General features: G+C 39.7%; 1 protein-coding gene across 2 annotated transcripts in view; it reads right to left on the bottom strand.

Moving 5' to 3' along the window:
- Positions 1-311: 311 nt before the first annotated feature.
- The window catches only part of LOC140368810 (leucine zipper putative tumor suppressor 2 homolog), a 28,869-nt gene continuing 11,533 nt past the window's right edge, over positions 312-17,647 (bottom strand). Inside the window, exons 1-6 of one of the 2 annotated variants that reach the window (XM_072455879.1) lie at positions 13,204-13,380; positions 6,524-7,030; positions 5,199-5,783; positions 4,086-4,208; positions 3,847-3,993; positions 312-3,039 (exon numbers count right to left, since the gene is read on the bottom strand). In XM_072455879.1, the coding sequence (XP_072311980.1) occupies positions 2,332-3,039; positions 3,847-3,993; positions 4,086-4,208; positions 5,199-5,783; positions 6,524-7,000 (2,040 nt within the window). In that variant the 5' untranslated portion in view covers positions 7,001-7,030; positions 13,204-13,380 and the 3' untranslated portion in view covers positions 312-2,331. Of the gene's footprint in view, positions 3,040-3,846; positions 3,994-4,085; positions 4,209-5,198; positions 5,784-6,523; positions 7,031-13,203; positions 13,381-17,647 lie in introns of those variants that run through there. The other variant, XM_072455878.1, reaches the window with a different exon arrangement.

Genomic DNA, 17,647 nt, shown 5'->3' with positions numbered 1-17,647 from the left:
ACTGTTTTTTAACTAATAAATGTGGGGTCCAAATCCACACTAAAATGTTATTATTTGTGCAGATGATGATTTAATTTGAGCAAATACATTCCACAAAGTTTAATTTGAAATGAGATGGGAGTCTGGATGAAGTATTTTTCCCTCATCACTGCTTCTTCATTTTAAATTCATGTCAATGAGTTTCACTGTGATGAAAAACACCTTTGTCAAAGCCATTAACTTATTATAACAAAATATTTTAAACGTGAAAAGTCCTCAAAATACCACCAAAAAACTGAAAGTTTAAACCCACGAAGAAAGATCAAGCCAGATTTACTACTTAAGGTATTTTTAATAAAACATAGATTTGTTCAAGAATGTACAGCATGAAAATATACATTTAACGTTTTCATACAAATATTGTAAATTATAAAATTACACTGAAAAACATCTACACAGATCCTATAATATATAAGCATTATTGTGGATGCGCAAAATACACGGGACATTGCTTTGGTCATTCACAGTGGCTATACTTCATCTCTCATCTCTGAAAAACTTCACTTATAACCAGTTTCTGTCCAGTTGGAAAATATTTACACAAAGTTATTTTCAGTCAGCAGCAACAGTGCAACAGCCTTCTGTTGGTTTAGGGTGTGTCCTGCTCCAAACAGGGAAGTAAATATACTCGTTAGGTAGGAACTAAAATGCAAAGGTCAAGACTAATGTGGACGTAATAACACAGAGTTAAGATTTCCTATAGCGGCAATACACAGTAAATGTTGTACTGCTAGTACTTTGATGCTTTGTGTCAAGAACTCCAACCAATAATACAATCAATGTCTTAGTAAAGCTTAACTGGTATTCTTAAAACTATCACGCTATATCTTTATGCAAAAGTTATAAACAGTTAAAATAACATTACGTCTCATTAGATTTATAAGCATTCCAATGTGATTTGTCATATCCCAATATATTCATAATGGAGCTGATTATAGTAATCGCTACTTTTGCTCCATTTCGAGATAAAATGTCAGAACCGCCACATAATAATTAACTTAACCATGATTGCCTTTTAATAATATATTACCCATTTTCATGATCATACTTGGTTGCTTTGATCTTGCCCCTGTCCATATATTTGTCATCATATTCCCTGCATGTGAATAATTTGACCATGACAATGATACAAATGTAGTAGTTATAAATTTATTGTTCACAAAATAACCTTGAACACTGAAATATTGCTTTATCACATCACGCAATTTACTGCAAGCGCCACCTACAGGTCTGACCGCGGAGCACTGGATGTGTAGACCGACTCCCACGTTTTAAAAGGTAAGTATTGGCTTCATGTGAATCAACTGGACTATTGAGGGTGACTCTTAGCACATATTTAGTCGGCGCGGAGTCTTAAACCCAGCGGGCGGACCAGTCATACGAGTGGCACAGTAGAAGGACAGTGAAAGGTTGAGTTTTAGTCATACAACCGTCACAGATGTAGAGAGGTGGGCGATAAAACGTCTACAAGACTTGAATTTGAATATCAAGTATATCCTCTATAATAAGGAAACTGTTCTTTTTATCTTTTTGAGATTTGGCAATGTTTTAGTGTAGTATTTTAAACAAGGGTACGAAGGGATGTTTCTGAAAAGGTGCGGCCAATTTGACGGTCCACTCACTCACTTTTTGTGCGAAACTTGAACCTATAAGATGTGGTGTGGAGTTCTATTACTTTGCTTGGAATATTCCACAGTATGGCCTTAAATGACATGCAGTTATTCAATTACAGGTGTTTTTATTGCTCCAAAAATGCCCAGAAAACTGATTGGACTCTGTCTGTTAAATGCCACACCGTGGAACCGTCCAGGCCAAAATATTCTCCATGGACAAAAGCGAGTGGCAGAACCTCCGCCAGAAAAGTAAAATAGTGCTTCTTTCATCCAGAGTACATATTTAGCTCATTGCGTATGGATTGCAAATATCATTATCAGATTATCATTGGGAAAATGAAGAGATCTACTGCCAAATGGAAGCCTGACCTGACCTACTAACAGCTAATAGAGGTTATGATCTGCGGAGGAGGAAAGACCCGAGAGGCAGGTCCCATTTGGGAATACTGCAACTGTCTGTGTATTTACGACACCTGAGAGGGCAAGTAACTTTTAATGGTTCGGAATTAGACTGAGCAGGCAAAATGCACAAATATAACGAAACGCCGCGAGTTTCTTCATCAAAAAACATACCGGGGAAGTTTCTACGCCTCCCCTCTGCTCCGTTTTTCCCCCGTGGCGAACGGGAGGAACAGAATACAAATGAAACTAGTGCAAATCCGAACGGGGAGATGCTGCGTCATATCTCCGTCGCGGCGATTTCGTCAAAGTTGATCTCGTTCCCGCTGCCGTCGTCGTCCTCCCTGCTCTCCAGCTCGTGGCTCAGCTCCTGGAGGTGCTGCTCGAGCTCCCTGTTCCTGCGATACATCTGCACGTAATTCTGCTGCAGCTGTTTCTGGTAGCGAATCACCTTCTCCTTCTCCTCGTGCCACACTTTGCGCTCCTCTTCGAAGTTCACCAGCTGCTCCTCCGCTCTCTGACGCTCAAAAGTCAGCTCGCCCTTCATTCTGTCCATTTGTATCGTTATGTTCTGCAGGGCGTCCGTGCGGTTTTGTCTCTGCGCTTTCGCTTCGTCGCTTTCAAAAGCCAGCAGATGCTCTTCCGCTTCCTGAAACACGTGACATTGTCGATTTCCTGGGCCCTGACTGGCTAAAGCGTCTCTTAGCTGGATTATCTCGCCCTCGAGTCGTCCAACCTTCTCCCGCAGTAGTTCCGCTTCACTTTTGCGTCGCTGCAGCTCGTTCTCGCACACCTCCAGCTCTAACGTCCTGGTTCGGTTCATGCCGTGGGTCTCTTGCAGCAGGACTTGTGCGTTGGTGAGCTCGCCGCGGGTCTCTCGGAGTTGGCCTCTCAACGACACGATCTCGCCCACGCGCTGCGCTAGCTCTCCCTGCACATCCTTCAGCTGCTGCTTCAGTAAAGAGATCTCCCCTGATTTCTGGCACACCTGGAAAAACACAGGACGTGGATATCTTTTTATTATAGCACATGGATTCTCAACCTTTTCTTCCATTGTCAGAACAGTTCACAAATCATCTGTCGTTGAGTGTTGGTGAGTTATATATTTATTAATCAAGTATTATTTCAAGGTCAACTCTTCTTATGAATTCAGGTTTTGGACGCCAACAAGTGACAGAATTGTGATGAAATGTAGACACATGGATTAATAAAGTGTATATAATTCTTAAATCAGCATAGTGACATACAGTATGATTATTGGAGGCTAAAATGGTCATAGGACACCTTTTTACTGGTCACTTTTTTATTTAATTTTGTAATCAATTTTTACAATACAGTGTTGTATACAATCTAATAAGATTGATTTACTCCAATTTTATATTAACACTATTTAATCTAATAAAAAAAACATGTGCGTCCATTAGTGAGGGGCAGATTTATAACAAATATAGACATATCAATACTGACTGAGGTGTCAAAAAGTACTGATTCCCATGTAAAGTACATAACATTTCTCCAAAAATTGCAGTTTTTCAAGCCGGGCTGGATCAAAGATAATGATGTCATGGTAAAAATGCTTTCTAGTAGAGGAGTTTCAATGAATCTTAATACAAAATGCATTGGTATCGGATCGTAGTATGACTTGGAACCGGAGCAAAACAAAAAACACCGGTTTTGCTCAGCACTAATCCATAAACAGTCAAATTTGTTTCATTACCATAATATAAATGTCTATATTGACCCTTTATGTGAGCAACATAAATATAACAATACAAGTGTCTAAAATGACTCTCACCTCCCACTTGGTCTCCTCCAGTCGTGGTCCCAGTTGTATTTTCTCATGTTCATAAGAAGTGCACCTCTCCTCCAGCTGCTCCCGTTCCTTCAGGAGCTGACCAAAGTCCTCCTGCAGCTTCCTCTTCTCCTGCTGCAGCTGATAGACCTGAACATGTACACAGAACAGGCACATGCAATGATTTATTTAAAAGCAAATAGAGTTAAATGATAAGATATAGAGTTGTGTTGTAAAGTGACCTGAAGCTGGAGGACCTGCTGCGCCCGTTGAGCTTTCTGAGAGGCGGTCTGCATTCTGGTCGCACAGTTCTGCCTGAGCTCCTCCATCTCCAGCTCAAAACGCTTCTGCTTCTCCTCATACACCTGCGAATGGAATACACATTTGAAAAGATAAGATGGTTAGAGAAATAACAACTGTGCGTAACTCATTATTGTCTGTATTATTGATAGTAATACAATGGGACCCTTTGCAAAGTCATCAGTATAAACGTTTAAAAAATAATTCAGATAGATTGTTTCATGATTAAAACAGATTTTCAAACCACAAGAGAAGAAAGAAAGTATTTAAATATATTGTCCTTGGCTCCTGTGCATGCATTCATTTTCAGGTGAGAGTACAGCTTTAGAGCAGCTTTTTCAGAAGTGAAGCTGGGGCGGACTACTCAAGCGCAGCCAATCAGAGCACTGCTTTCGGTTCTTACTTCCTGGTTGACAAGAAATAAAATTAACAATGTACTTCCCACTAATTCCTCCTCTCGGTCAGCTTGTGTCATGCTCTGAGTGACAAGTGGATTTAGCCAATCACATTTAGGCATGGACTTTCAGAGCAAAAATACAAGGTTTACAAATGTCAGTAAATGATAACATTATTGTTCAGGTTTAATTATTTGAGACAAGGACAGTGCACAATGCAATACATTAACCTTAGCAGGAGGGATGATTTGTACCAGGCTGTAACTTCAGTGATAATTTCCACCTGTAGTCCCGGGACAGGCTGCTGTTATTAAGTTCTACTGGGATGTAGCATTTCCTTTTTAGGAGAGGAGCTTATTCTACATGTTTTAGTGCTAGAGGAAGCAGGAAACCAACGCAGATATGGGCAGGACATGCAAACTCCAGATTGTATTTCGTGGAGGCCATATATCCTTATAATTGTTCTTCCAGATTTGATTTAAAACACACATTTTTTTTACTAATAATCTAATAAACGAGGTTCAGTAATAAATATATAACTTTCTGCTCACATTTCCCGTTAGTGGGTCTGATGCTGCTATGCCTGTTTTGTTTACTATAATAATGTAGGTAATAAATCAATCACAAAACTAGCTAAAACTAGCTGTACGCTGAACCCACCTGACAAATGGCTGCTTCGTTCTCATCCAGGTTGTCTCTGAGCAGTTGCAGCTCCATGTCCCTCTCTCTAAGTTTGTCCTCCAGGTCCCTGAGGATGCCCTCGTATCCCTCAACGGGGCCAGGGGAGCGCCCGTTTGACCCACTGTCCGACAAAGGCTGCCCCCTGCCGGTTAGCGACCCCGATCCCGTGCTTTTACTGGACGAGGATCTCCCACTATCTGAATTCGAGTGTCCGTGTGCGCTTCCCGGTTGAACGTTCTTCTCCAAATGTCCACTAGAGGCCTCACCGGATGCCATGCCGTACCCCACTCCTCCGTACGGCGGCAGGCTGGAGAGAGAGTTCCTCCCCGAGTCAAAGGAACAGGACTGACTGCTGCTGCCTGCGTTTCGGCCCCCGCTGTAGGAGCTGCGTTTGTCCGGGGAGGGGGGCGAGACCTCTCTGTGTGTGGGGCTGAGCAGGTTCATGTTGGGCTGGCTTTCCAGGACGGTGGCGCAGTGGCGGGGCGACAGGTACTGCATCGAGCTGCGGTTTTTGGGAATGACGGGTTTGAAGGCGGTTGGACGGAGGACTGTTTTCTCCATGTTCTAAAACACAAAAAAAAGATAAAAAAGTGACATTTTAGGAAGTGGATAAAACAAAGAATACATTGTCGTTTTATTTTGTTGTTGTCTTTTTACTTTGTTGATGTACAGTAGCAGTAGCAGTAGCAGCAGCAGTAGCAGTAGCAGTAGCAGTAGCAGCAGCAGCAGCAGCAGCAGCAGCAGCAGCAGCAGCAGCAGCAGTAGCAGTAGCAGTAGCAGTAGCAGAAGCAGCAGCAGCAGCAGCAGTAGCAGTAGCAGTAGCAGTAGCAGTAGAATAAAAACAAAATAAATACTGCATTATGACATAGTTTCAAATCGTTCATATACAGCAAACACAATTTTTGCATTGCCTTTGCGCTAATTTCGAAAAGCAATAAACTATATAGTGGTATTCAAGACAAATGCATTATTACACTATTATTATCATTATTATTACCATTGCGAGGTCCAGGAACGTTCCTATAAGATTGAGACGTTTTCGACTGCCATCCAGAAGACGAATAAATTCTAGCTCCTCATGCCAGTACCTTCAGATTGAAAATGACTTCGGGATGGAAGTCGAAACATCTTGATTTAAAAAACACTGTCCAGATGACCGCCAATAATGGAATAAATTTGTTTATAAGCTATTGGTATTCTTGTAGTTGTAAATAATAGCATTAAAAAAGGTACATTTTTTGTATTCTAGGTGTAAACTAATATCTTTAGGATTATCACTCAAGTAGATTTCAAATTGGACTCACTTTCTCCAGTTTTCCTGACACTGGGATGAGTTTTGGAGGAGGGCCGCCCATGTTCCCGTTCAGCCCCTCCTTTGTGTCGTCTGTCTCACCTCCAGGACAAGGGTTTGCAAGGTTTTCACTCCAGTCGTCCACATACTCTTCATTCAGATAGGTATAGTGTCCTTTTTCAGCCTCCTGCATCCTACTGGACCCTGTTGCCCCCAGCTTCTTCATTGCTGAGGAGTGACTAGGGTCTAGCGATGCCTCCAATCCAAAACCAGCAGTCCCGGGGGTAACTTTCCTCACCCTCGCTCCCAAATCAGGCCGGTGATCCTGGTACGGGACGCTTCGGGAGGGGACCAGGCTGATGGACTCCAGGGCAGAGGTGGGCGGGTTGGCCGGGGGTGATGGGTTGGAGTGGTGCCGCCTCCGGGCCCCTCCAGAGAGACCGGGGGTGTGGGACTCAGCAGACATGGGCAGAGCCTGAACCAAGGCCATGCTGCTGCCAGCTCAGAGGGCTCACCAGATCTGCAACAGAAGAGAATAAACCAATCAAGTACCATTATAAAAACTGTATCGGATACAATTGTTCAGTTTTAAGCGTAATTTCATAACAAAAGCTAGTTTTTGGGTTTTGTAACCATCTATGTGCCGCTTGCCGAACAGAAACAACCTCATTCAAAAGATTTACCCATAATAACAACAAGAATACAGCAAAAACACTTAAACTAATGTGGTTGGATTGGGTTAATGTGAGAGGAAACTCAACTCTGGACCAATTGGCTGTGAGTTGAGGGCTAACCACACTGTACATTCCTTTAGGAAATATATTTAGTTAATCAATAATCATGAAAATTCAGGTCATGATATTATCATACAGACTAAATAAAAAAGTAAGTCCTTTCAATAAAATTTTCTATACTGGTGCTATATGGTTTTTAATCTGGCCGTTTATGTCACATTAACTTTACTTTGATTTCTTAAAGCTGGTGATATATTAAAGCCGTGTTGGCCCAATAGAAAGAGCGTAGATAAGTGGACCAAGATAAATGTAATTCTAAAAACAAGCAAAGTTGAAAATTTTCTTTTGTCAATGTTTGTATTGTAGCTCGACTTCTACCTACCTCGAAAATATCCTTAACCCTATTATGTGCCAATGTTTCTATTACTATGAACCCAATACAAAAAACAAAAAAACATCTTGGGGTCTCTTGGGCTCGGCTTCTATCAAAGTTTCCAGTAGACACTGTCGAAAACGTTTAGGCTGCGCTGTAACACAGTCACCTACACATAAAAGTGACAGTATAAAAACAGTGATGATATCCCCTGGACTGGACTGTACAAATAATTCAAATAACTAGGACGGCCCACACATTGAGAACCAGGACAGGCCCATTCAGTTGGCCCACTGAAGCAGCACAAACAGAGCTCAGAGCAAAGAAAAGGGTCTTGTTCTATTTAAGGTCCAAAATACCTAAAACATGGTGGAATGTCCCTAACAGAGACAAAGCCTTCTGTCTAAAGCCATCCAATCAAATCCATGTTAAACTACTTGTACTGATTACAACAAAGAACAGTTGCATTTTACAGTTGACATTTACATTTTATCAGGAAGTAGTCTATATCTGCAATTAGATCCAAACAACAACAACTAATACTACAACTACCTCTATTTATATTATTCAGTAAGATAAGATAAGATAATCCTCTATTGTCCACACATGGTGACATTTCATTGTTGCAACGCAGGTAGATACAGAGGAAAGTTAGGAAGTTTAAAAAACACTCTTAATAGAAGAACTCTTATAAACAAAACACTTAGAAACAAAAACTCCTATAGACAAAACCTCTAATTTCTTAATAAGGAGGGGAAAAATAAAGAACAGCTGGCGTAAGACAAAATAATACTAATAATAACAACGGTCAAATAAACACTCTATCAGTTGTATGCACATGAATGTGACATTATCGCGTGTGAGTACGACAGTAATTGCACATGAATATGACGGTATTGCACATGGTTAAGTCAGTATTGCACGTGTTCAGAGCTAGCAGTGTTCGTTATAAAGTCTGACAGCAGCAGGAAGGGAAGACCTGCGAAACCTTTCCTTCACAGTAACATTATTACTAGTAAATTCTATACTTCTAATAATTATAAAACGACTTTTTAGCGTACAGACATTGTCAAAAGATAGAGGGGATACCACTTCGGTCGCCATAACCCATTTGTCAACTTTGTAATGGCAACAGAAAAACAATAGTGGCAGAGAGGTGATTGTTCTGTTGTTTTTGTGCAGAACAATGGCTCTATGACAGTGGGGCAGATGATGGTGAGGTCATGGGGCACTGGCATGAACAACACCATTACTGAGACGGAGAGGGAGTGTCCAAGTGTCAGGCCAGAGGAACAACGAAAATAATCCCAAATATGTAACGAATGTAGTACTAGACGGTGCCAAGTCCATGTATATGTAGTCACAAAGAGGTGTGAGAATTATCTGTACTGTAGTAAAAGTACAATTATGATAAAATACTACGGAAGACGCAAAAGTATTTTAAATGTAAAGATTAAATTTACAAGTCGACTATATAACTGGCACTATTACAATTACTACAGCTATTACTATTGCTGGGGCTGCAACGATGAATTGGAATAATCATGACTAGTCGACTGTTAAAATAACTAGTCTATAATCTTCTTTATATTATATATTTGATGAATTATTTTGATAATTCCCATCTTTATCTGGACAATAGTCTCAAAAAAACCCACAAAAAACAGTCTCTAAAAAATTTTATTAAAATAATAATAATAAGACTGGTTGACCAAATAATCGTTAGTTGCAGCCCAAGTTAGTACCACCACAGTTACTTTAGTTACTTACAAACTGATGACAAACTGTTACAACGATTACAACGATTACAACTATTATTGCCACTACCACTATTATAACGACAATTGCCACATAATGAATCAATCTGTTTATTTACTGTGTATTGCTATTCATTTTGTCTAGAAAATATGATTTGTTGTAAAGCTGTGAACGATGCGGATGATTGAGACGCTGACACATTTCGGCGTGGCCAGTCCAGCACCTCTGCCAAGTCATTTACAAACCTGCCAAGCTCTGCACCAAGGCCTGAGAGGGCAGCCATTATGAAATTAACACTATTTAATTAGCGATAGAGACATGATCCTATTGTGTATGCGGTTTAAAATAATCAGGCTGTAAAAATCAGGTACAGCACCTTTAGCTGAAGGTAAAAGTACAGTCAGGATGCAGGCACATAGTGGGACACCCCTCCAGTGAGAGGAATGTGTGGGATTGTGTCTAAATAAAGAAAAGCCTAAACATGGGCAGAAACAGCAGTGGTCAGTGGACTCAACAGTGAGACCAGTGTTGACCAGTTTTCACTTGAACTTTCCGTGATGTGGCAAGGTACTGTACAGTATGTATGACACAAGTGTTTACTTGAGTACGTTTACTGTGGAATTTCATGCTTAAGAACAATATTTGGCACATGTTTGGAGGGAATTCTGTTGGAAAAGTGTGTCTCAAGTCAATAACACCATGTCAAAGTGCCCATTACTCACAGGGAAGTGTGGACTGCTGGAGAGGATGTGGCAGCCAAGAGGCAAATCACTATCATGTGTTTTGGGCTTGTCCTGTTGTTCACGAGTATCGAGACCATTTATGACATCACCATCCCAATGGATTTCAGAAGTATGTATTTGGGCCTCAGGACTCCTGCCATGGACACAATTGGCAGCTCTATAAAAACATTTGATTGATTGATATCTCTGGAACATTCTCCTGGCAGCAGCGAGAGTGGCAATTACAAAAAATGGATGACACAAAACACACAGACAATCAAGGACTGGACTATGATTATAATGGACATTTGACAAATGAAAAAAAATCACATTCGGGCTCAATTTGAAAAAGGACAAATTTGACAGGGGGCAAAGTGGGACATTTGTGCGGGACATTTGTGTGGGTTCAGTTGTGTGTTAGTGTTTATTGATTTCAGGTATGTCTTTTGATTCGTGTCAGTTTTGCTTTCTCTGGTCGTGTTTTGTTTGATTTTTTATGTTTGTATATATTTTTGTTCTTTAAAAATAAAAAATAAACATTAAAAACAACAACAACAAAAAACAATAGAACTTTGCTACAGCCTTGAGAGAGACCAGAGTAACTGAACTCTGAACTGGTTGTAGAAAATCACACTGTTGGCTAATGCAGCTGCTTGCCGACTTCTTGGTTTAAGCACACATGTTGAATTATCGTGATTTGACACCAAAAATACACAAAATGTGTCCGGTGATGATTTATGGATTTAAAAAACAGCAAAAAGATTTTCAGAGCCATGTCACTAATCGAAAAAACGTCGGTTATCAAGGTAATTCACAATAGAGTGTTTTTGATGGTCGGAGGGGAGAAATTTCATCAAACTAGTGTGAATAATGCTAAATGCAAGAACATTAAAAGAACAAACTCAGAAAAGAAAATTTTGCATAACTTGTGTCCTTCACTGCAGTGATTAGAAAGAGGGATTTCACATTGTAAGCATCAGTCTCCCTTTGGGACCTGCCGTCATCTCTGCATCAGGATTTTGTTCCCAGGCATTCAGCGCTGACATCTTTATAGAGTCATATTACACTCCAGAAGCGTCAACATCTGCAACTTTTCTCTGAAATGATAAACCAGTGATTACGCCACACAGTGTCCACATAGCACAAAGCTCAAAGCTAATTTCGGAAACTTACCGGTAGTGTTTTGCTACATTAGGGTAGGGGGGATTTCAGTCAAAACAGAACTATGCTTACTCTAGTTAAAATAAAAACACAAAGAAATGTATGAAATTTGATTCACTTGAATTTACAGTTTTATCCCAAGGAACTTAATTAGATCCAAAATGAGCTCATTTTTGTCCGGCTGTCGGGTTGGTTTGGTCCAGTTATAGTCCTTGTTTAGTCTTGGTCTAGTTTTTTTTTTTAGTTTTAGTACATTTTGATGATTGAATATGCAAGAACACACCTTTAAATAAATATGGTATTAAAACACATCTTGCATCACGTCTGTGGAACATTGTGGGCAAAGCAATAACATGCCAATGGAGACAAGCAGGTGGCGGAACCTCAACAAGAAAAGTCACATAGTAAACCTTTAAGTAACCTTATAGAGAGAAATGTATGTATATCCGATACTAGACAATGTGCCATTTTGTGATGACCCTAAGCATGGATAAATGTGAGTATTATCTATATATTATTAACAAACAAGGAGGTATAAACTGCAACCAGCAAGATTTCCTTCCAAAAAATGTAACGATTCAAAACGACCTTTAATGACAACTACATTGAAGTTCCACATAAAGCAAAGACTTCTGTTTTACACTGACTTTCATTGCCCGTTCGCCTAAACATAGATAATTACACAACCAGGGAAGGACAAGAGTCTACGAATAGGCCTACGCCAGGTGTTGTGCCAGAATAAGCCCCCCTAATGAGCTGGATGCACACCACATCTGTTCTGGGCTTGATTAAAAACACACAATTATAAATGAGACAGGCAGTGACGGTGCAGGGACCCACATCTTCATAACGCAGTGTTTAATAGCTCCACGCCTCTTTATTCTGAGCGCGGAACAAAAAGTGTGACAAAGCTATTTCTGTACGCAACCTACCTAGCTAAGGCGCACAGACAGTGGTCACCAGGTCAAGTGTGCAGGAATAAATCCACTACTATGTTCGGTTATGCTATAAATGTACAGCTTAAGCAAATATTTTAAACATGGCAAAATGTAACAGCTGTACATAAGTATAATCCAACAGTAACAGGGCAAATGTACATACTAAAATAATTTCATGAGGTAGTGGTATTTTTGATAAATACTTCAAACATTGTAGTTTTATATGTATTTAATTAGGGTTGCACGACATGCGATATGTTTTTTAAGTACTGTGGTGAATATTAAACGAAAAACATACACACCTTCTCCGTGACAAACCAATTCACATTCATGTCACCTTTGATATTAGACAATTTTTTTGTTTTGTTTAAACCCAAGACTGAACAACAATGATAATAATAAAAAAAATATAAAATAAACAATAAAAACACCAATAAAAATAAACTAAAGCAGAAATAAACCAAGACAAAATAAGGTTAATGTTCTACCTAATAAAGAAAATGATTAATAAAATCTGCATCTCTATGTCTTTAGTGAATATTGGTGTTATAGCAATATATTTAGTTTGTTGAGATATTGACTATTGACTTCATTATTCGATATCCAACATTGTATATTGTGAGATCCATACTTTAGCCATATACAGCATTGTGCAGGCCTGGTACATTGAAGTATGAAGAAGACAAAAGCACCAACTTAAATCCTAAAACTGTACAGGTAGAGCTCCAGATGAGGAGGCACAACAGCAGCCCATGCCTCAATGAGCTTGTCGGATGCATTCAAACTCACTCACACTCATTTTTAGACAGCCCCGCATATTCACTGCAGTGTTTTGTACTTCAATCTAATCCAAACAATGATAAAACACACATATTCAGTCCATCCATCTATTTTATACAAACATGAAATTAACGATAAAGGCAACAACAAAAAAAGCAATAGACATAACATCCATCCCAAAGACTGAACTCACGGCTCACCATCCAGTCCGTTTCCAAATTCCTTACCACAAGTATCTTCTCTCATAGCACCCCTGGCTCCGGTCGACTCCGCTGTATCCGCTCTCCGTACTGTTCCTGTCCACTTTTAGCTTCAAATCTTACAACCTTCCTGTGTTCGCTGAATGCTTTTTGGCAGCGTTTCCGCCTGCCTCTCTGGAGATCTCGCCTCTACAACCTCCTAAAGAGAAACATTCGCAGCCAATAGCAGTGTGTGTGAATGAAAACCTTAGTCCCCTCCTCTTTCCCGCCCCCCCACCCTCTCTCGTTTCTGGGACTAGCCCACCCTCGCGGTGACAGAGACGCCTCCCCTCTCCCCGCAGTATACGGGCACCTCTTAGATTTTCTTTGACCAAAAGGCTCAGCAAAGTCCTTAGCGGCCTTTGTCAAGAGGGAAAAAGAAACTGCTTTCCGAGGAAATGGGAGCTGCCAGCTTAAAAACTATTGAGCTCTTAGGGAAGGAAGGGAAGGATGGCGCAGGAGGACGAGTTCAGAAACACAAACTTTTAACTCGATTTCAACCAGAGCTGCACAATGTGTCACAATTTACCATCGACATGACACAAGATCAATACCATTGCTTACATCAGAATGACTGTGAAAAGATGATGAAAGATGAAGTGATAATCGTATCAAGCCCAAGAATGAAATATAAAAAATATGCAGCCCAGAAGAAAAAAGAGAGCTAGAAAGATACTTTATTGATCCTGAAAACTCTCTTCGAAGCTTCACTCTTACATCGCTCTGTTCTTTGGGTTGGTGATGAGACGGGCCATTTTCAAAGTACTTCTAAACGTTTTTGTTGTTGTTTTTGACATAGTTATGTACTCATTAAAGGTGTGGAACTTTTTTCATGTATTCCTTCTAAGAGCTTGCTCGCCTTTCCACGGATCAAGTCGGCCTGGGGAGTCACCTGTCGGTCTCTAAGGAGATAGAGAAGTCTTCGTTGCCAACATTTTTATCTTTAGCACATTAGAGTAATGGATTTGCCCTGCTCCTGTAAATAACAACCATCTGAATGAATAAATGAAATGAGGAAAACAAGAGAGAGCGAGTGCAGTGGCCCTCCCTGAAGAACGGGGGGGGGAGGTAAAGTAGGGTAAGAGAAGTAGGCTATGCCCCGCTGAGGTCTCACTCCACACACAAACACAGACTGTCCCTCCAGCCTTCACTTCATCTCCCTCTCTGCTCCTTTAAATGGGTCACACAGGCAGCTATGGAGTTCGTCCTTGAAGCAACAGGGACAAGGACAGTTCAAGGTTATTATGGACCCGGCGCAAAAGATATCCCAGAAAATATAAATGAATATAAATCTCAGAAAATTACTGGAATATAAATGAATATAGATCATCTCAGAAAGTAAACATTACATGTGTTCTACAATAACAGCAAATAAAAAACAATGTAAAAAATCAAATATCTATTAGTTTGATCACAGTTGTAGTATTGATTTGTGCCACAACATTTCACATGATGTAAAAGTAGTAAAAGCCGATAATAAAACGATTAGTGTTTTAATTAACGTGAGTCTTTTGATCTCCTAAATGGGAAACAGTTTACAGTGTTTGACAATAGGGGGAACATTTTATGATTTTAATATTTAACTTCTGCTTGAGTAAGAGTATAAAGAAGCCATTCAATAACTTCATGTAAAGTAAAACCACATTGCTACTATTAACTGTGTGCGGAAGGCAAAACTTTAACTCAGGAAAGTATACGGGTACTTTAAAATAATGTTCAAGCACAAAACACAGTGAAAACAACACAAACACACACAAAAACTCAAAATAAAATAAAAATAAGTAATTGTAATAAATCTCATTACTATCCATGTGTTGTCCAGTCATACTTTGAATCTGTTGGACGGCGTTGATGGGACGACCAGAGCGCTGCAGATCAGGCCCTGAATGAAAGCCACATTCACACTTCAGCTTTATTGGCCGACATGACTCAGCTGGATTTAAATGGATTGATTTACAAAGTGACGCTGCAAGTGAAAGACAAAACTAAAAGGGATTTATAGTTTGGATAAATGTTCGGAACAGTTTTGTCTTGGATAATTACAACAGCCAGGATTTTTTTGTAACTTTTCCTGTACCGCCAGGCCAAGTACTGAACCACCACCAGTAAAGTTCCCGAATGAATCTTTAATTATTCATCAGTATTCAGTGTTTCTCAAAGATTTTGTTGCAACTTCGGTGGCACAAATCATTTACATTTTCACATAAATGTCACTTAATACAGTGTTAATTTTGACCCCCCCAAAAAAGTAATGCATCTTAGTTTTAGTCTAGATTTAGTAAGGAATCATTTTTAGTTTTAGTCTAGATGAAAATATAATCGTCCAAATCCATAATAGTTTTAGTCAACATGAAATATATTTCACTTGGACTGCTCTGCTCTGGTTTGAGGCTCTAGGACTGAAAAGTGGAACTTGGACCTAGTTTCCACTTCTTCCTTTCATTAATCTATGTTCAGTTTTTATTTGACAACAATATTAATACTTTTAGTCATAGTTTTAGTCGCCGAAAATGCATGTAATGTAGTTTTAGTCTTTATGATGACTTTTTTTTAAGTTTGTATCTAGTTTTAATCAAACACTGGTCACTTACTACATATATTAAGCAGTCGTGTTTGATCAGTCAAGCATAATGTAATGAGCAATACATTTTTGTCTTGTTATGCTAATGTATCATCCAGGTTAAAGCTGAAGGATTTTGGAAAGATCTGACTGTCAATGTCAATGTTTTAATACTTGGATTCTTTTCCATGTTTTACCTTTAAATACATCCAGAAGAACTGACAAACCTGAAATATGAACAGCCAAACTATGTATTTCAGAACATGTTTGTACAGATCTAAACTACAGGCTGTGCAGATATTTCGTTTTTATGAAGGAAATTATGGCACTTCAAAAACTGCAGCAATTTGCTAACTGTGTCCATTCATCCATGGGATTTTTCTTGGGGCCCCGAGTACAATATCTTTTAAACTATGGTGGAGAATTTTACATTGAGGATATGGGAAATACTGGTATTATTGTCACTATTCCTTACAATCAAATCCAATTATAGACTTTCTGATGTAAATGACACAAAATTGGTCTTCAGCACTTTCTTATGACACTTCATTCATCAAATTCCACCAGAAAGTCTCAAGCCCTTTCTTGTTTCTTGTCCTTTCTGTGGCCCAGAGGGTTGCCATTCCATCTTAACTGTGGTAAACCAGTTCTACGCCAACCCTCTTCCTGACAAATTTTGGAACAACAGGCCACATCCCGGGACCAGGACGCCACAGAAAGCGAGGCCATCCGTCAGCATCCACGCGGCCTTCGAGACGGGACATCGCTCCCTTTGGACGATGCCGCTAAAACCAGCCTCCCTAAGCTGCCCCTTTAGACTTATTACTTCCAAAATACTTTCCCCGTGGCACAAAGCAATCCAAACTGCACCTCAAATAGGTTATGATCATGATATTAGACTTTAACTTTGTCATTTCAGATACAGGGTTGTTATGGGCCTTATGGTTACCGTTTTTATCCAGAACATCCAAATATGATCAACAATAAATTGGACGTGTAATTAATCTTACTGCTTAGAATGCACAAGACTTGGTTTGGTCCTAGATCTGGGTTTAGTCCCAGGTCTGTTGAAAAAAGGGCAGCACGATTTGTTAAAAAAAAAAAAAAACGTATTGCCAATACCAATTAGATTTGCGATTTATCTTTTAACAATGGGATTTTGATCAAAGTTCACATTTTAAACCAGGAGAATTGACAAAAGGACTGAAATTGCTTTGAACAGATCTAAAATTCAGGATCATTGTTGTTTGTTGAGGAAGTTATGGCGATTTCCCTAATTGCGATTAATCTTGCAACCGTGGTTGAAAAACCCACTCAACAGACGACAATCGTGTTTGAATAAAGCCACCAATGTTCAGCAGTATAGTTAAAAATATATAGATCATTTCACTTTAATTGATATGCGCTGACAGAGAAGACATTTAAGTTCAAGTCAGTTTTCATTTCCAGTGGATAGGCCCTGTAAGTGCAGAGATAGTCACCACAAACCAAGTCAAAACATTTGCATTTTGACAGTTAAAAAGCAAACTTTACTATAGAATCGGCCAGAACTCCAGCTCAATTTTAAACTTTCAGCTGCTTAAAGTCTTCTGACATCATGTGAACCTAACCTGCATTGACCCGCGAACACAAAAGCAGGGAGAGTGTTGGAGCCCGACATGATTATAAGTTATCCAAGTTGGGCCGTAAATCCTGGGACATGGTCTGGTGGAGGTCCGACTTAGCCACAGTCTGGTTCAGTGTGTGTGATGTGCCAAAGAGATTAGGGTTACGCCTCCAGTTCGGGAATTACAGCAAAACAGAATCTGTGATTAAGACCGGCTGATAACGTCCTCAAAAAAACGGAGCAAGCGAATGAGGCCTTAGTGGATT

The sequence above is a fragment of the Eucyclogobius newberryi genome, unplaced genomic scaffold (genome assembly GCF_026437365.1).
Source record: "Eucyclogobius newberryi isolate DKJ021-1_F unplaced genomic scaffold, fEucNew1.0.hap1 SCAF_20, whole genome shotgun sequence".
Taxonomy (NCBI): Eukaryota; Metazoa; Chordata; class Actinopteri; order Gobiiformes; family Gobiidae; genus Eucyclogobius; species Eucyclogobius newberryi.
The sequence above is the reverse complement of the archived record's forward strand: the minus strand, read 5'-3'. Positions and strand labels throughout refer to the sequence as shown.